This window comes from Bison bison, unplaced genomic scaffold (genome assembly GCF_000754665.1).
Source record: "Bison bison bison isolate TAMUID 2011002044 unplaced genomic scaffold, Bison_UMD1.0 scf7180017864037, whole genome shotgun sequence".
Lineage (NCBI taxonomy): Eukaryota > Metazoa > Chordata > Mammalia > Artiodactyla > Bovidae > Bison > Bison bison.
The window spans coordinates 1,704,058-1,724,489 of record NW_011494609.1 but is presented as its reverse complement, the minus strand read 5'-3'; the positions used below and the strand labels follow the sequence as shown (position 1 = coordinate 1,724,489).

Below are 20,432 nucleotides of genomic sequence, written 5' to 3'. Positions count from 1 at the left end.
TAGGAACATTATCCTTAACTTATTTAGCAGATATTTATTAATCTTACCCTTCGGGTCAGTTAAGGACTGTATGCTGTAATGGAGGGAAATAGAAGCTAAGGTCTAAAAGCATTGCTAAGTAGGGGTTGTGAATTTGAGATTTATCCTGTGGAAATGGTCCCTCTAGCCGTCTGAAGAATAGAGGGGTGCACATGGGCAAAGAGAGAGCTGCTAGGGACCTACTTCAGTCATCCAAGTGAGGGACCGAGCAAGGGGATGGAAAGAAGAGCTGAGTGTTCTCTAGGAGGCACTTCTGCCTCGTGGCTCAGGCAGTAAAGAATCCGCCTGCAGTGCAGGGGACCCAAGTTAAATCCCTGGGTTGGGAAGATGCCCTGGAGAAGGAAATGGCCACCTGCTCCAGTATTCTTGTCTGGGAAATCCCATGAATGGAAAAGTCTGGCGGGCTACAGCCCATGGGGTCACAAAGAGTCGGTGGGGGTCACAAAGAGTCAGGCACGACGGAGCGAGTAACACTTTTCACTTTCACTTTTCATAGGAGGCACAGTCAGCGGATTGGGCTGCCATTTGCATGAGGTGGTCAGTGGAGGAAAAGATCTCGACTGTGACTCCCAGAGCTTTGACGCTGGTTGACTGGGTGGAAGACAGTGGCGTTTGCTGTGTAGGATATATTCAGCACTTATATAGGGTGTGTTTAGTACTTATGTAGGATATAGTCAGTGCTTAAAAATTAAAAGAATGGTTTGGCCAGCCCAGTACTTTGCATGTATTAAAGCACTTTAACCTTCACCACAACTGTTGGAGGTAGATGTTATTATCAGGAAATTAGGTGTGCAAGGTCACACAGCTGGTGAGTGTGGAGCTGAGATTTCAGACTGCAGCAGTCTGGCCAGGGATCTGTGCTCTTCACTTTGGGGCCAGCGCTGTTAAATATGTTTCAGAATAAGCCCACTTTAGAAAAAGTACCCCAGTGCTGAGCAGTGTGGTGTGTGGTATGGTCAGAGTTCGCTATTTTACTCAGCAAGACAAGCACAGGTATGCTGGGCCAGTGTTGGTTGGCCAGGGTTTTACAGTTTGTCTTCTGGCTTTAGTCTGTGTTTGCAAATTTGGTTGAATATAAGAAGAAAAGTCTTTCTCTTTTCCTAAAGAAAAATTAAGTTTTATTAGTTAGCTGCCAAATACTTTTAGGAACAAAGTCTTCACTTTTCTTTTTTGCCGTGAAAAGTCATGACCATGGTCCCAGTCTACCTGCGGGATGATTCTCGATTGTTCATTTTTGTGGCAGGCTTTCTTGGTCTGGGTTCTCTAAGGACTGTGTTGGAAGAGTCAGGAATGCAGCAGCCTGTGAATTTGTTTCCATGAGTTGTGTACTCAACTTGTAATTTCCCGTGTCAGTGGTGAGCACCACTAGGACAAGTTTTTCACCTGGTTTGGGGGCTCTTGGTTATTGATGGCCGTACACCTGGCAGGTGCAGAGCAGACTCTCAGCAGTGTTCCTTTTAATCGATTTCTAAAGAGCTGATCTGTTGGTCAGGCCCTTTGCAGGAATTCAGAGATTACTTTTGCGACTTACGGTTCTTAACTGATAAAGATCTAATATGTAAAAGTAAGTATTAAAGGTTATTTCCACTAGTTTACAAAAAGATTTGCTTGAGGTTTTCTCTTGAAACAGGCTTATATGTACTCATTTGAATCAGTGTTACGTTTTGTACCGTTTATTGTACAGCAGTTATATTGAGTATCATATCCTTGTTTGCATTTTTAAAGACTTAATATTTATAGAACAATAGGTCAAAAGATAGAAACGTCAGGATATGAGTGCATCCTTTAAACCACACTTGTTATCTTCTCGCAGGAGGAGAGACTTCAGCATGCAAACCTTCATCTGTTCGGCTTGCACCGTCATTTTCATTCCATGCTGCTGGCCTTCAGATGGCTGGACAGATGCCCCATTCACATCAGTACAGTGACCGTCGCCAGCCAAACATAAGTGACCAACAGGTTTCTGCCTTATCTTATTCTGACCAGATTCAGCAACCTCTAACTAACCAGGTATGTTCACAATGTATTCCTAATGATTTGTTGGGATGGTAATTTATTCCTCAAAATGATCAAATAGTAAATAGGCAAAATGCCTTAATGTTTTTCAGTTTTGCATGTGACGGGGGATTCCAGATTGACAAAAAAGACGATGTTGAGAAATTTGCATTTGAAAGTTTGTTGGATATTTTTCTTTTTCCCTGTGTATTTTACTTTAATTCAAATTTTCTCATTCTGCAGTGAGAAGGGGGAGTTATTTCTAATAAAGAATATTAGTTAAAATTAAAAAACTTTAAAGCTGTTTTTATGGGAAAGCAGTTAGGTAGAAAAATGTAAGTTATAGGAAAACAAGTCAGATTCCATTATAGCAAACTTAAAGCACAAACTTCCCACTGTTAGAAATTACTTTAGTATACTTTTATAGAATTAAATATGAAACTCATTAAAATTAAAAAGAAAAAATGTAAATTAACCATGCTTCTCATTTTAACACTTAGACTAAAGATTCAGTGATTTCACGTAAGATGGATAGTGTAAAGTGCTATAATAGATGTAATAATACTGACATCTCTGGATGTATATACATACATGCATGTGTGTATAAGTGTATCTTTTTAATATCTTCCTGACTTAACTGCATCCACTATGTTGATTTTTTGATTTGGGGAGGTTTTTTTTTTTTTTTTCAAACTAGCTATAGTTCTGGTAAAGTCTCGTTCCTTATTGAGACTGAGTGTATGTTTAAAATGACCGTTTTTCCATGTACTTAGGAATTTGGTTTGTCACTGTTTAGATCTTTTAATGTAAACAAAAACTTAGAAAATTTCAAAGTACTTCTAATACTGGATTTTTTGAGGAAACGTGTTTTTTTCTAATTCAGTAACACACAGTTTTAATGAGCTATTGGCTACCGTGCATTGACATGGCATGGTCTGCTGGTCATGAAACGTGGACTTCAGGTCCTGACTCGTGATCTGCTGTGGGACTCAAGTCAGGTCTCCTGCACCCTTCTTTCTGTTCCTTGAGTATAAGATTGGGACCTTAGAATAGACCCACCTAAGTAGCATCATTATTTGAGGACCCCCTTGTATATATTATAGTAAGATTTGATCATAGTTGAACTGACTTTGCATTTATAAAATGACACTGCATGTCAGTAATAACAATCACAGTTAAATGCTAAGGTAAATTATGGCAAGATGTAAGAATTTGTTTTATACAGTAAATTGAGAAGTTGTATGTTTAAGAATTGGAGCAGTTAGTCAGAATTGGAAAGTGTTGTATACACCAGAAGAAAATTCTCTGGACACCCAAAAAGTAGTAATAGCACAGTCATCTGTTCACACTGCACTTTGGAAAAACTACGTTTGGATTCATTTTCCTCCTTGTTCAAAATTAGCCTATCAGGCAGGCGTCCTGTTTTCAGTCTCTTTTATAGCTGGAGGGCCTGAACTCCCGTTGGTGCCTTCTCCAGGATTGTAAGCAGTCCTGGGTTCAGGCCAGGCTCGCTGCTGCTCACACACAGTGTTCGTTCAGCTCTAACACTTGGCGTCTGCGGAGGGCTAGGGAAAACATCCAGTCCTGTAAAGTTATTGTTTGTTTATATGATAGTAGTCGGTAATTTAGTTAGCAAAGTACCTATTTTTAGATACAACTGACATCTTGAGGGTTATTTTCCAGTAAGAGATAAGTTACTTAGCATTTCCATTTTAAGCTGTAAAATGTTTTTGAAGATTCATATGATGTAAAAAAGACCATCTTTTAAGTAATAATATTCAGCCAGATACTTCTGCCAAACTCCAGAAATCCCAGAACCTAAAAGCTTAAAGTAACTAAAAGTAACTAAAGTAATTAAAAGCTTATTTAGTAACTGAAGTGTAAAGGCACTGATGTGGCCTGGTCTGCCAGGCATCAGACATGGACTTCAGGGCTTGTCATGAGCTGGCTGAGGGACTTGAGTCAGGTCACCTGGAACCTTCTTTCGGTTCCTTGAATGTAAGATTGGGACCTTAGACTGGGCCCACCAGAGTACTTTCTAGCTCTAAGGTTCTCTAATTTTGTTACTTGATTTCCACTGTTTCTTACTAATCATCCTATTGGTGCTTTTTAAATAAGATTTATTGTACAAGTAAGTTGAAAGGAACTAACTTAACATGTTTCTGGTAGTTAGTCTTTCTTGTGTGAGTTTATTTCATATAAGTTTAACCACAGTTTTATCAAAAGATAAATGTAGTAAAAGTGAATGTAGACAAGTGTGATTGATGTTTAGAATGCTGTCTCTCTCTGGGCTGTTTTCAGAGTACCTTTCATGGTTCTTAAACTGTGTATTCTGGGTATGTCTTGCATATGCTATTCGGGTTTATTAATAGCTCTCAAAATAGCGAAAAAGACAGGACATAGTGTTTCTCATTCTCCACTGCATATGAAAATATAAGGGAAACATAAACAAAATAGATGGAATAGGTATTATTAAACTAGAAATCAGTTTTAAATGAAGTCCTAGCACTTAACGCTATGGACTCTTCTCAAGGAAGAAGATTGTTTGAGCTCTTGTAACTTACCTCGCAGGAGGTGTGAACTCCTGCTTTGTGTGTGTATGTGAGAGAGAGTGATCTGTGTCTTTCCACAGACAGGAGCGTCAGGATGAGGCTTCTTTGACCTCCAGAGCCAGAGAGCTGCGGCCACGGGAGGGGAGCTCACAGCTTCCTCTTCAGTTGAGGATGCTGGGGGAGTGTGGAGGCTGGGGGCTCCTGGCTCCTCTGGACACCACGGGCTTTCGCCCAGCGGTGGAAGGGAGGAAGGGAGCTGGCCACATTACCTTCTCCTGACCTTGTGACTGTGAGATGGTGGAAGTGGATAAAGCATCAGAAGCTTTGAGTCTTAGTATAGATTTATAACTGAGTGTGTATTTGGACGAGTTATTTTCTAATTCTGTATTGGTGCTTATTGTACCACAGTAGCGAAAAACAGAAGATAGTTACTTAACATGAAATTACAATGAAAGTTAGTGAAGAAAGAGTTGTTTAGTTTGTAGAAATGAATTTGTTTTTTTAAAATTCATGTAGAAATGAATTTTGAGTGCCTGCTCTGTACAAGGCACCATCTCAAGCAGTGAAATGCAGTCTTATCTAAAGGCCAGTTTTTTGTGGGTGGAATTCATCTGGTTTATACATACAGACGCCCCTGAAATAGTAATTTCTGTGGCCAGAGTACATAAAAGTAAGGTATTTAGAATTAGCTAATTGGCGTGGCCTTGTCGGCAGTTTGACTAGTTGTGGAAGAGGAGAGCAGTGTTTGGTGACAGGACAAGCCCATAGCACACACTCTCATACTGAGTGCAGAAAACTTTTTAGGGTTTGAGTATAGATGCAGAGGAAACTAATGTTAATATTGGTTTAAGAGAAACTACAGAGGCAGGACAGTTCTGGTGTCTTAAGTTGTTGTTCCCAGGTTGTAATCCTCACATTTGGCTCAAATGAAATTTCCACTTGTTTCATAGAAAAAAAAGAGGAAGTACAGCTAGGTAAGCACCACGATCACGCCATCTCTTCATGCTGCAGGGATGGGGTTCTTTGCTGTTCCGTCCTGACAACCGTCTTCTCTTCTGTTTGCTTATTGTGGGTTTGTTTTCCCAAGACTCCAGACATTTCTCTTGTGATGTCTTGTGTCTCTCTGCCCCTCAGGTTGACTAGAGTACCTTTGAAAGAGGCTGTCTCGGGGGCTCGGTAGTTTTGCTAGTATGTCTGTTATGAGAGCTGGACAGCAGCCCAAGGGTGACTGGTGACTGAGGGTACCTTGATGTCTGTAATTGCCTTGGAGGATCTTTTGGTCACGGAAGACTCTCTGGGAACCCCTTTGCTGAAGCTTGAGATGAGGTAGAGGATTCGGGTGGGCACACCCTCTAGGGTCATTGGTGTGCCAGTTGCAGTAATTCTGGGTGTGTTGTGTTTGTGTTTGAAGGACGGTTGTGTTTCCTATTCCATCCCCCATCTAGCAGGAGGCTCACAGTTGAACCCTGACTGCTTATTGGATGATGAAAGAGCCGTGGGTTAGCTTTGTGTTGGGAGTGTGGTTAAAATGAGTTTTTAAAAAGGTTTCATTAGCTTTAAGGTGTTCTCTGGAATTTATTTGTGGTTAGCTGCTAGTGTAATCGTAGATAGGGATATTGGTGTTATGGATTCTCTTGTTTATTCATCACATATTTATTAAATGTCTCCTGTGTTTCAGACAGTATGTCTCTCCTGTTGTAGGCAGAGGGAATACAGCATTGGTCAGCTATGTCTGCCCCATATGGCGTTTTCCCAGGAGTGGAAGGAGGAGAAAAACTAAAACCAGTAACCCAGTAAACGTATACCAGGATTTTAGGTGGTGGCACGTGCGGTGCAGGGTGAGCAGAGGGAGTGTGGAGGGGGAGTTGGATGTGTTAAGGTGGAGGGTGGATCTCCTCCGTCAGCCTGAAGACACGAGAGCAGATTTCAGCTGTGCTCCCAGCAGGCGCTGTGCAGAGCAAGGGGTCTGCCTGCCTTTTGTGAGCCAGGGCAGGCTGGAGGAGCCATTCAGAAGAAATTTTCCCTTAGGCTGATTGTACAGTGGAGAAGCCCTTCTGGGCAGCCTCTGCGTGTGTCCTGGACCAGGGGAATGTCTGTAATCCTCTCGTTAAATTTGGGAAACAAAATTGAAGGCTTCGCAGCTGGGTATATTGTTTGCTAATTTCATTTATTTGTTGCAGTGGTTGTCTTCATTGGATTCCGGTTGAAAGAGATGACCAAGAGAGAATGTTTCGTATTCTAATGTGGATGTCTGTTTTGTTTTAAATACATATGCACAGGTTACAGAAGAGGGAGTTCATACCAGTACAGTATAGTTAAAGTGCTAGTCTTCTCTGTCTATTTAAGGTGATGCCTGATATTGTCATGTTACAGAGGCGGATGCCCCAAACCTTCCGTGATCCAGCTACTGCTCCCCTGAGAAAACTTTCTGTTGACTTGATCAAAACATATAAGCATATTAATGAGGTAAGAACTATTGATTTGTTATAACAGTGTCTATCTCGCCATAGAGTGGAGGAAACAAGCTATTTTTTAGTGTGTTTAAACATATTAAAATTACTTTTAATTCCCAAGGATTGTCATATTGATGATGATTATGAAGACTGGTAAGTTAGCGGTTTATAGATAAAAGCATCATAATTGTGTAAAAGAAAGATGCTATATAAACAAGAACTGTAAAAAGATAATTGTGAGTAACTTCCCTTCTTTTTCAAAGCTGTATTTAATACATGCTGAGTTATAATTTCTATAATACCCCTTCTCCAAAACTTCAGAGGAAAGGGAGGGAATAGTGATAATGTAAAAGCATGAAAATGTTACAGAATTTTGCTTCAATTTTTATGTATCTGTTTCTGCTTTTGCCAGAGATGTCAGGAAGCTCTGATATGTGTTTAATGCTCAGTTAACAGGCGTTTGGCCTAGTTTATCTGATAATACCTGTATTTGTGTGGTTTAAAATTTTCTTTTTAATGTGTGTTCTTTTTTAATCTGTATCCTTTCACTGTAAGATACCTGAAAGCCTTTTTGGTGGGATTAAGTAGGATAAAAAACATAGCACTGTGAATTACTCATCTTCCAACTTGACTCTTCACTTTGAGAAATTATTTTTCTGGTGTTTTAGCCCTTTGGCTTGGTTGTTATTTACTCCTAACATCAACTCTAGCTGTGTAGTGAATTAAATGAGCTTTTCTGGAGATGGGTGGTCACGCCTGTGCTCTCTTTCCTCTTCCAATGGGGCCCTACATACTTTCACATTAAAGACTTATCTTCTGCCAGTTTGAGAGCCATTTAAAAAGATGTTCTTATGTGTGTATAAATTTCTTAGCAGTTTGGTGCTGTTTAACGCCAGTATTATTGTGGCAATGTGGCAAGATAAAATTGAAGTGAACTCAATGAGGAACATTTCTAAGTTGGATTTTGTTTACAATTTATATGTTCTAAAAGATGTTTCAAACTAGTTTTTGGTCATCTGAAAATAATCTGGTAAACTAATACTGTTAAGTAGCTTTGTTGAAGCTTGTTTTTAACTGTTACCTGGTAAACTAGTTTTTCTAACGTTGCTTTATACAGTGTAATTTATCATTTCCTCAAAGTTAGTTACCAATTACTTGAACTATTGCCTCATTAATTACCAACTACTAGAACTATTGCCTAGTCCACCTGTTATTTTTTACTAGTCTTAGAAACTGTTTTATAAGAAAAACAGATACAAGGAAAATAACTTAGTCTGTGATCAACCACAACTTCTGTGACCTTTAGTGTGGGGGGAGGGGGCCTGACTGGTGTTCGTTAATTTGTTGTCATAAGCTCAAAGCCGGGCCTGTCACAGAGGCCCTTCCCATATTAGTAAAATATCAGTTCATATACATTTCACCTTTCATTTCTGAAATCTTTTGCTTTAGGATCAAATATAAAATTGGGATTGACTAGAAGGGGGTGCGGTTAGCATTTGTTGTTTATATCAGCATATACGTTTTCCCAAAGTTCCTTATATTATACACTCTTAAGATCTATACTAGCTCACTGAATGTAAATTATACCTTAGTTTAAAAAATAAATGTAAATCAGGTCCTGTTGCTTTTCTTGAATGGGAGACTCTGGCCTACTCACTTAATATCTCCTCTTTATAAAATGTATGAACAGTATAATTCTAAAGTGAATTTTTCTATAGATGTTTTTCATTTGATGTATATTAGTGTTACTCTGTAATTCAGATAGCAACTATAGAAATTTTTTTTTTTTTTTGTTCCATAGAATAAAAATTCATCAGTTTCTTCCTGACGGCAGATTTGTCTCATATGTACTCTTGATATATATGTATATATATGGTGCCACGCCATGCCTCATGATTTTTAATTACACAGTTAACACTAGATTCTCTCATTTCAGGTTTACTATGCAAAAAAGAAGCGGAGACACCAGCAGGGCCAGGGAGACGATTCTAGTCATAAGAAGGAGCGGAAGGTTTACAATGATGGTTATGATGATGATAACTATGATTATATTGTAAAAAACGGAGAAAAGTGGATGGATCGTTACGAAATTGACTCCTTAATAGGCAAAGGTTCCTTTGGACAGGTAATCTAACAAGTTGCTGAATTTTATAAATGAGAACTTCGCAGTGAGTCATGTTATTATAGCCTTTTCTCAGTAGAACTCTCCTAATATTTGTAAATAGATATAAAGAATGGATATGTAAGTATTTGGGTTATTATAGTTCTCTAAAGTTAGTAAAACTATTATCAGCTGCATCAGCTATAAAAACTCCATTAGACTTTTGTTTGTTTGTTTCACAAAGTTGCTATAGCTACCAAGTAGTTATTTTACTAAGTGATAGATTTGAATCACTAACAGATAGTATTGCCTCTTTCATTGGGCTTTTAGTCTCTGGATGGTTCTTCATGATGTATGCTGGAGATAATTACCTTCCTGCCTGATATTCCTCCTCAAAAGGGGGCAACAAATGACCATTTTCAGCTGCCTCCGTAGGTGTCCTCTCACCTTGGAGACTTGGACGCCCAGGGCTGGGCCCCGAGCTTGTCCTCAGCTCCTCCTACAACTCCGTCAGGCCTCTCTGAGTGGACAGAGGGTCTCCTGTTAAGTCCTCGTGGCATCAGTGTTGCTAGTACTGTGATGGGCATCATTCCGATGGGTGGGATCCTTCAGGCAGCTTCCGCCCGGAAGAGTGAAGGGAGCACTCCAGTGGGCCTAGTGTTTCTCTTTGTCCCTGGCCTCTTCTCTCCACCTGTGGCTCTCGTCTCTCACTTGCCCAGGACGAAGCGCAGACTTTAACTGTGTTAGCCTCTTGCCTCACCTGTGCCCAGACTCAGAGCTGCCAGACCTCCCTCCTTGCCCTGTTAAAAAGTTTGTATCTGGCTGTGAGGCTCCTGGCTGTTTCCATCTGTAAGTCTCCCTGCCTTCTCTCATCCCATGTCATCAAGTCACAGAGCTGTTTTGTTTGAGGTTTGATTTACTGTTAATCCCAGTCTCCTTTGCCTTGTAGCTTTTGTGCAGTGAGTCAGTTATTAGTTTGCAGTGCAAATAATTCTTGTGGCTTTTTTGGTGATTTTTTTTTTATTTTGGAGATTGTTTTTGTTTTTTAAACTATGGAACCTGTATACTCTTAGTTATCTGTTCCTGCTCTGCAGGAAAGCAAAAATATTCCTCTTTTCAACCAGTGAGGAAAAATTCAGCATGTGTTAGTCTAATTATGCTTAGGGCAAAACAGCCATAGCTCTGGGCCCAGACAGATCAAGCTTAGACCTATAGGGAAATATGAATGAGGTTCTTAGAAGACGTCTGTAATTCTGGTGTGGCTCTGCCAGGCCTGGTGTTGTGTGTCTAACATGTCTGTCCCTTTCCACAATTCCAGAGACTTTCTGTAATTTATATGTAGTTTGGGGCCTTTCCCCTTGATGAGTAACTTCTTCTCCTGAGTCAGGATTCTCAGTGTCTGGGGGAATCCCTCTTTATGAAAGTATTTATGAAATAAATACTTTCACTTTATGAAAGTGACCCCATGGACTGTAGCCCACCAGGCTCCTCTGTCCATGGGATTCTCCAGGCATGAATACTGAAGTGGGTAGCCATTCCCTTCTCCAGAGGATCTTCCCAACCCAGGGATTGAACCTGAGTCTCCTGCATTGGTAGGTGGATTCCTTACCCTCTGAGCCACCAGGGACGCCCTTTCTTTCACTTGTAACATTGTGGCAGAAGCAACTTCTGCTTTCTCTACCCAAGCCCTTTCAGGAAAGGCATTTCTGAGGCTTGCCTTTTAAGTAAGGCTGTGAACACCCTAGGTAGAGTGATTGTCATCCCCACCTTCAGAATTACCCCGGTGTTCAGGCACTTCCTCTCTGCAGGGACGCTGCTCTGACTTCTATGGTGTGCGCCGTGAAAACTGTGGCCGCGCTGCCTGTTCACTCAGCTTAGTTTCCCTTCAGTACTCAGTCTTTGAGCTCACTGTGACCTTCTCCCTCCCCATTACTTTAATTTTCTCATACTCTTGCTCCCTAAGATCAAATGAGCATAGCAAACCTGTGACGACATAGCCTTCTTTGACATCCAAACCGGTTTACCAGGTCAGACTGATTGATACCTTTCTCCTAGGCTGGAGTATGTTCAGGGTCAGGACATGTTTGCCGTATTGTCTGGGTCAGACTAAATTCCCTACCAGATCCTCATCAGAGAAGTGGCTGCTGCGTTTCTTAAGGCACTGGTCGGCAGTCCCGGTTGCACGTTGAAGTCTTCAGGGTGCTTCGGGGATCAAGGGGGTGGCGGGGGGAAGGGAGGACAGTGTCTGGGCTCCAAACAATTAAACCAGACTCTGTGACTGGATTCTGAGCATTGGTATTTTTGAAAACAGCCTACTGAATGTGTCATTCGGGGTTGGAAACATTGCTTTAGCACTGAGCCGGCTAACTATTTGCTAAGTCAGTGAATAGTTGGGCCCCCGTTAGTGGCCTTTGTCCTGGAGACCATTGGGATCCGGGCAGTAGACTGCAGCTCCTGGGACAGTCTACACGGCCAGTGACACAGAAGAATATCAGACCCGCTCAGTCAGAGGTTTCCATGGGTCCCTCTGATTTAAAAGACACATAAGATTAACTCTTTGCAGAGATACAGTTTTTAAACTATGTATTTTATAATTTATGTGTAAATTTGTAGGAGTGTGAAATTTGTCTTAAATGAATAAAATTTTAAACTAGAGATGTGCATAGTGATTTGCACATGACCATTCTGCTTCCTTAGCATTCATTCTCATTTTAAAACTCAAAATCCCCTAATTACAGCATTTTAAACTTGTTTCTTGGTAATTTATCACTTTTAAAGCATAAACTAGTTCTTCTGGTATATGTCTAAGTTTTTATCTATGAGAATATAATTTAAATTTAGAAAGTTATCTACATTTTTCAGATAACTTAAAACCTTTTAAGTATCTCACACATATGCTTGGAATTAAAGCCAGCTTTTTTTTTTTTTTTTTTTTTAAAAGAATAGTTTTAACGATGCTATTTAGTGAGAAGTTAAAAAAAAAACCAAAGTACGTGTCAAGAGTCATAATTTACTTCTGAAGGAGGAAAATAGTCTAATTTTAAGAAAGTTGTTCTGTGGATGTTTAAAAATACTGTAAGGATGTGAAAGAAACCCATTTGAAAAATTGATTTAAAATAACAAAGTAGTGAATAGGTGCTACTGAATGGAAATGAGTAGGGTCTCTCTCAGGAAGGGCAGAGGAAGTGCTAGATAAATGTACAGTTAAGGTGAGCTGCAAGCTGTTGTTAAATTGTTCATTAATGAAATATTTATTTTTTCTTTTTTAGGTTGTAAAGGCATATGATCGTGTGGAACAGGAATGGGTTGCCATTAAAATAATAAAGAACAAGAAGGCTTTTCTGAATCAAGCCCAGATAGAAGTGCGACTTCTTGAGCTCATGAACAAACATGACACTGAAATGAAATACTACATAGGTAAGCAGGCAGACAGGGCGCAGCGTGCCGACTCAGACCGCCGGTTTGAGCTATGCGTATTCTTGTATGAAGAATGCTAACTTTATCTTAAAGTGAGTGAATAAAAAGTTCCGTTATTTTGGTTGGAAGGGCATCAATTTATATATGTTACTTAATACACCAGTAATCTTTTAATCTTTGGGAATGTGCATTCCAGGTGTATGTAGTGTAGAAACAAATGAGAGTCACGTCTTTTGTTTTTCAACTTGCAAGCATCATTGGTTTGCTTTAATGATGCTTGTTTATCCAGAGAGTTCTCTTTCTGTTAACTTTAATCATTCTAGTACAGCTCAGAAATTAGAAGTGAGCGATTATGTTGTTAATGGTTATAGAACCATTTTTGGAATGTCTGAACCAAGGTGTCAGGCTCTTCTTGAGAAATAGTAGCCTCATTTCTTGAACTCCTGCTGTGTTCCTTACGCTTTTCAGTCCTGTACAGAGGCATTAATAGTAGAATCCGTATATTACAGGTTGTTTGTACAAAGAGTAACATTTCCAGGGTTCTTGGAGTGAGAATCTTAATCTGCTTTGATCTAACTGCAGAGCTTATGTTTGTTTCCTTATCCTGTGGTGTTTCTTTTGAGTACCGAAAGGGGAGACAGAAGAATTATGAAACTAGTGAAGTCCTGCCCTCTCTGGGGTCACACAGAGTCGGACACAACTGAAGCGACTTAGCAGCAGCCGTGAAGTCTAGGGCCAGTTGATATATGGGCGAAACATCTTCTAATTATACATTCTAAGATAGAGACTTTTGTTGTTGTCCAGTCATGTTCAGTCGCTAAGTCTTGTCTGACTGTGACCTCATGGACTGTAGCACACCAGGCTCCTCTGTCCTCCACTATCTCACAGAGTTTGCTCAATTTCATGTCCTTTGAGTTGATCATTTTCTGCCGCCTCCTTTTCCTTTTACCTTCAGTCTTTCCCAGCATCATGGTGTTTTCCAGTGGGTCGGCCCTTCATATCAGTTGGCCAAAGCATTTTAGCTTCAGCAACAGTCCTTTCAATGAATAGAGACTTTAGGACCAGTTAATTACAGACTTTAAAAAAAACAGATGTGTATTAGCAATTCACATCCAGAGAAGGCAATGGCACCCCACTCCAGTACTCTTGCCTGGAAAATCCCATGGACGGAGGAGCCTGGTAGGCTGCAGTCCATGGGGTCTCGAAGAGTCGGACACGACTGAGCAACTTCACTTTCACTTTTCACTTTCCTACATTGGAGAAGGAAATGGCAGCCCACTCCAGTATTCTTGCCTGGAGAATCCCAGGGGCGGCAGAGCCTGGTGGGCCGCTGTCTATGGGGTTGCACAGAGCCGGACACTGCTGAAGCGACTTAGCAGCAGCAGCAGCAGCAGCAACTCACGTCAGAAATGCTAGCTTTACCTGATAAGCACTAGGTTAAGTTTTATTAGCAGACTCCTCTTTAAGAAATAAAGAGAGAGCATTATGTTTCTTTAGTCCTCCCAAAATAATAGAAACAAAAAATTGATGTTTAAAGGTGTATGGTTCAGATAGATTTCATTTATGGAACATCCTTCACTCCCCATTGACATAATAAATGAGCTTATACTATTTTTTTCTTTCTTACTGTCTTTGTAGATATCTGATATAACCCATAGTAATAACATTGTGTTTAAAATCCTTTCTTCTCACATTCATTGCATGTTTGTTGTTCACTCTTATTGTATTTAGTGTAAGGTGGGCGCTTTTCCGTTCAAGGGGCATAGGATGCTGGGAAGGACATTCTAAGGGTGCTTGACTTACGGTCTTTGAACATAACTCCCCTCTTCTTCCTCACTCTTGTGTGTTTTATTTTGAAGTTTTGCTTAAGTAGTAGAGAAAATGTTGATAGCATCACTATAATTATGTATTTCTGCTTTATTGAAAGAAAACACAAAATATTAGCTACTTGGTTAACTTATAATAATTACTATTTTTGTTTTTAATAAACTGACTTCAGTGATTGCAGGAGTCATTACAAATACTCGTTTGGATGAGGTTTTTTTTTTTTCCAAAGTTCTTATTTAGGAAGATGGTGAACTCACGTACACTGTCTCAAGAAACTGAGGTTCTGTATTAAAAACAAGCACAGAGAACTTTAGACACTGCCCTGTCAGTAGAGTTAATACATTAAATGTAAGGTGTCTGGGAGTTGTATTGCTCTTTTATGGTGTGATAACTTTAATTTTGAAATGATTTGATCAGTTTACTCTTGAGTTTTACATAAGTCTTCAAACTTAAAATAATAATCTACTTTTTTACCACATACCATAGTTTATCTGGGTTATTTGCTACCAGCCATGGTCTAGTTAAAAAAGCATTCAGTTTAGGTCTAAAACAAAATCCTGCCAACCCTCCATTTTCCCCCAAAACTGAACATAACATATTTGTATTTGAGCTTCCTTTGACAATGTCTTTAGTGCTCAGCACATTTATTCAGTAAGTGAATGATGAATCAGTGGAATTGAGTGGATTGATCTTCCATCAGAAGAATATTCTGATCATAGCTTCTTAGAGGGATTTTCATAGTCACATTTGAATTCTGACATCAGTTACCTTTTGCATCCCTTTAGTGGCCGCTGCTTAATTGGATCAAAACTGTTACTTGGACCATGTTTCTGGGGTATCTTATGTCACGTGGAGCTGTGTTCTTCATTTTAAACCTATGAACTCAGTAATTAAGAGCAGATATTAGACATTCTTATGTAACAGTGGCTGAGCATTGAGTGGTACTGTGGACTCCCATAGAGCTGTGGTAGTTGTTGTATTGTGTTATCCCGACTTGCAATCATTTGTGTCAGGAATGATCTAAAAACAAGAATGGTGAGCTTTCAGGGAGGCAGTTCAGGTCTACCACGAGGACAGCACAGGTATCCCTGTTCTCGGGACCCAGGTACTGAGTAATGCCGTGTTTATTCCAGATAGAGCTGTAGAGAAACCTCTGTTTAAGTTATACTCAAAGGCCAAGATGGAGGTAGCCTTGACAGATGGTGGTTTTATGTCATCTCAGCTGAGTTACAGGTGCTCAGTTTGGTAGATGTGAGAGCTGTGCTGCTGGAGGGCAGTGACTTCCTCTGGTGTGCAGTTAGCGTTAATACTTAACAGCTGCTGCTACTGCCGCTGCTAAGTCGCTTCAGTCGTGTCCGACTCTGTGTGACCCCATAGACGGCGGCCCACCAGGCTCCCCCGTCCCTGGGATTCTCCAGGCAAGAACACTGGAGTGGGTTGCCATTTCCTTCTCCAATGCGTGAAAGTGAAAAGTGAAAGTGAAGTCGCTCAGTCGTGTCCGACTCTTAGCGACTCCATGGACTGCAGCCTGGCAGGCTCCTCCATCCATTGGATTTTCCAGGCAGGAGTACTGGAGTGGGGTGCCATTGCCTTCTCCAATAGTTAACAGCACAACTTTTCAAAGCGGTTTATTGACTATTAAGCCTTTAAAGAAGGTCAGTAGTGATACCAAGTAATGTATTCTATACTTTCCCCATTCCTAAGCCTACTCATAATTTCTTGTGATGGAGCTTTATTTTGAAATTTCCCCAAAGCTTCAATCTTGGATAAGAATCCTGTGTACCAGTTTGATGAATGTAATCAAATACATTGATTATGAACTCTTAGTACCTTACAACATGATTTCAAAGCCTTTGCTGTATTTGCCTAAAAAAAAAAAAGTCTTCCTTTGACAATTGTTTTAGAAAATTATTGGTGAAATCGTAAGGCTTAGCAGAGCAGGTTGTGTATATATATCAAAGCCTTCCCAGAGAGGTCTGCCGTGTATAGCATTGTCACAGGCTGGACATCCCAGCGGGTGGAGCTTAGAATAAGTCATGAGGTGTAGGGGTCTCAGGAAGTCAAAAGTGTTTTCTCTTACATGTGAGGATAAAATTATTATTCACAGTACTGCGTGTAAGTTTACTGCTTGTGTTTTCAGACCTGACTTAGGCATTTTGGTGGGACTTCTTACATTACATTGCTGATTGGCGGATTCAGCAGATGTCCAGTTTCGATATTCTTAACTGCTGAAAGAATGTGCTGCTTACTGCGGAATGCTTATCTCCTAATTTTAGTTTGATAAACTTTGCATTTGACATTGACATTTTATAGAGTATTGTAGAATTCACCTATGTGTTATTCTCACTTTTTTTTTTTGGTATGTATAATTTAAAATGAAACTTTTTGTTCTCTTACAGTGCATTTAAAACGCCACTTTATGTTTCGAAACCATCTCTGTTTAGTTTTTGAAATGCTGTCCTACAACCTCTACGACTTGCTGAGGAACACCAATTTTCGAGGTGTCTCCTTGAACCTAACACGAAAGTTTGCACAACAGATGTGCACTGCACTGCTTTTCCTTGCGACTCCAGAACTTAGTATCATTCACTGTGACCTAAAACCGGAGAATATCCTTCTTTGTAACCCTAAACGCAGTGCAATCAAGATTGTTGACTTTGGCAGTTCTTGTCAGTTGGGGCAGAGGGTAAGTATATTTCATAACTTGTGATTTAAAGTTAGAATTAGGTAAAACAGTGTAAGTAGATATTGAAATCTTACTAATCTGTATACAATTTGAAGGTAATTACAGGGTTGTTATCTTTAAATCTTGAATCACCTGTGTTGATACCTATTTTGGGAAATCCTTTTTTAAATGCAAACATTGATAGTAATACTTTGAATTAGAAGGTATTTGTTTTTCAAAGTTTATGTTAAATTATGTGTGTGCTAAAAGGATATAATTTCTATCCATCCTGAGAAAACAGGATGGATATAAATTATGACGTGTGTCCAAGCTAATGGACATATTGGTTTGGTTTAGTTGCTAAGTTGTGTCCGACTCTTGCAACCCCATGGACTGTAGCCTGCTAGGCTTCTCTGTCCCTGGGATTCTCCAGGCAAGAATACTGGAGTGGGTTGCCATTTTCTTCTCCAGGGGATCTTCCCAACCCAGGGATTGAACCTGGGTCTCCTGCATTGCAGGCATATTCTTTACCAACTGAGCTACGAGGGAAGCCCAGTGGACATATTAGTTTGTGGTAAACAAACTAATTTTTTGTTTTTGGGTGCTAAAAGCAAACATGTCCATAGCAATAAGTAGATTTAGGTTTAGTTGATTTAGGAAAGCAAGTTTCCCTCTCTTCTTTCTAGCATTATGAAAACTACTCTGTTTTGCATATGAAACAAAAGTTGTAGGTTGTTCTCTTTTTGAAACCAGCTAGGATCACTATTTGATACTTTATTTAAAATGTTCCTATTTACTTGTAGATATTGAAATTGCATCTCTTTTTCTTTTTTTTTTTTAAAGGTAAAAACATAACTGACTTTCAGATATTAGTGTTTCATATTGGGTTTCCATTTCTTGTTTTTCCAAATTAGTGACATTTTCTGTCTTGTCCAACTTTATTCTAGCTTTTAAATAAACTAGGTTTATTTAATTATGAAGGTTTATGACCAGTTAACAGGATTGTCCTTTTGTTATTTCCTGCCAATTATGGTAGCAAATGCTGCATTAAAGTAATTTTTAAAAATGGAAGGAATAGGAAGCAAAGTTTGCAGTTTCAGTGCCTCTGAAAATCAAGAGATGCTTGTAGTTGTTAATAAGAGATAGAGTATATTATAAATGGAAAATATGTGCCTATATTGAATCATTTGAATAGATTTTAAGGCTTGCAAAATTTTTTCCTTTTTGAACCAAGTCGTATATTCTATGCTAATATCAAACACTATTAGCAGGAGACAACTATACCTTTAGCTCAGTGACTTTTTAATTATTGGGTTGGCCAAAAGGTCGTTCAGGTTTTTCCATAAGATGCTTGGAAAAACCCGAGCAAAGTTTTTGGCCAACCCAATATGTGACTGTCAGAATCCCATGGGAAGTCATTTCCAAAGTAGACATGCAGTGGGCCTCCTCCAGGTCTGCTGGCTCAGCGTCAGAGGGCAGCAGGGTGCGGCCTTGCGGATAGCCCACTCCTGCTCTGCAGATCGCCAGCTGGTTAGGTGGGTGGCAGAGTTCTTTCACAAGCTGGGAAACACGAGTCTCAGCAGTAGCTTGTCTTTGGGGCTTCAGGGTGCTCTTGGCTTCTAAAAACTGGGTAGTGTACTACTTCTTCCTGGTCCCTTTCAGTTAGACTTTCTTCACTTCGAAAAGGTCTTAAGGTCGGGTTGACCTGCTTGTGGGGTCATGAGATGATTCTCCGAGGTTCGGCTGGAGTTTGGGGCGGGCCCCAGCAGCTTTCTGAGAAAGCATCTTCATGCCACTGGCTGCCCGGTTTGAGTATTAAGTTAGGTAGTCTAGTTAGCAGGGTGTTGTTTTGTTTTCTCCCTTTTAATATAAAGCTGTCTTTGCTTTTGTGATATTTCTGGATGCAAATTTTAAATGGACAAGTGAAGATGAATTGATCTCTGAAGACATTCTCAGATTATTCCATTGCAAATAATCCATTTCAAGATTTTCTTTTTCTAAGAAGTCTTATGATGGATGGAGGAGGATGGGGTAAAGAAGCGATTAGTCAGAAATGACCCCCAGTTGAATCTTTGCATGGCTGTGTTTCTAGGTTTATCTGTGAGACTAGTACAATACAGATGTCTGAATTTTCAGTTACATTGTACTGAGTTTGACTCTTAATGCTTTGAATTAACCTGAAGAAATTTCATTCTTTAAGTTAATTTAAATATAATTTAGCTGTTAAATTAATGGTAGCCACAGCAGCGAAGAGTAGTTAATAGGGAAATAAATTGTTCTCAATCATATTTTCTTCTAATAAGGCATTATTGTTTTAGGATATATCTTGAGTACCTGTTAGGACTGAACTAAATAAAGGGCTTGAATTTTTTGTATATGCACATTTTGCATTTCAGAGTCTTAGAGTTACCACTCCCTTGAAACATTTAGTTCTTTAAAACAGTATTCATAGTCTAATGTTGAAATCAGTAAACATTACTGATAACCCAGTTTTTTCTGTTCATGTTAGACTTGTGTTCTTCATACAGTATTGACTACAATTAAACAGAAACTGTTATTGAAATATATTTCAGATATACCAGTATATTCAGAGTCGCTTTTATCGGTCTCCAGAGGTGCTACTGGGAATGCCTTACGACCTTGCTATTGACATGTGGTCCCTCGGGTGTATTTTGGTTGAAATGCACACTGGAGAGCCTCTGTTCAGTGGAGCCAATGAGGTACATGATTTCTTTTTGCTTTTAATCTCTTACAGTATAACCTGGAAATTGTTTTTTAGGAAAACGTTTCTGTTTATCAACCTAAATCATTCAAGTGTTTGGTCTTTTAAACTTAATTTATCCATTTAAAATTATTTCAATTATGTAATGGTGAGTTTAGAATTATGAGATGGGAAGTGAGATCTTTAAATCTACCAGTGAAGGGGAATAGTAAATTACATTAGAAAATGTTAGGTCTTTCGGTATAAATTTTATAGATTTTAAGTATAATAACAGAAAAAGATAATAGTGATGAAATGAGGAACCATCCTAAAAACACTGTAAATTTTGAGAGTATGACGTGGAATTAAAGTATTAATAAATGATTACCAGTGGGATTGATATATTTGATCTGAATAATTTAGGGTAAATTAGGACTCTAGAATTTTGGAGCTGCAGGCGAAGTGTAATTCTTGTAGTCAACAAGTGTTCAGTCTGTGTTCTTAGAAGATCTTTGGAGGTCAGAGGCAGTGGTGGGAAGGCGAGGGCGAGGGACAGGGGGTCTAAGCTCCGTACAGTTGGAGGAACGGCTTTCCTTGTCTTTAAAACTGTTTGTGGAGGTTTTTTTGTTTGTTTCCTTTTAAAGAAAATTTAACCATTGCGGATTATGATCAGTCCGTTCAT

At 39.5% G+C, this 20,432-nt stretch overlaps 1 protein-coding gene across 7 annotated transcripts in view; it reads left to right on the top strand.

The window, feature by feature from the left end:
- The window catches only part of DYRK1A (dual-specificity tyrosine-(Y)-phosphorylation regulated kinase 1A), a 130,841-nt gene that overhangs the window by 84,853 nt on the left and 25,556 nt on the right, over positions 1-20,432 (top strand). For 6 of the 7 annotated variants that reach the window (XM_010834829.1, XM_010834824.1, XM_010834825.1 and 3 more), the window contains 6 exons: positions 1,853-2,049; positions 6,933-7,052; positions 8,976-9,164; positions 12,410-12,557; positions 16,784-17,070; positions 19,623-19,769. In XM_010834829.1, coding sequence (XP_010833131.1) covers positions 1,930-2,049; positions 6,933-7,052; positions 8,976-9,164; positions 12,410-12,557; positions 16,784-17,070; positions 19,623-19,769 — 1,011 coding nt within the window. In that variant the 5' untranslated portion in view covers positions 1,853-1,929. The remainder of the gene's footprint in view (positions 1-1,852; positions 2,050-6,932; positions 7,053-8,975; positions 9,165-12,409; positions 12,558-16,783; positions 17,071-19,622; positions 19,770-20,432) is intronic. The other variant, XM_010834828.1, reaches the window with a different exon arrangement.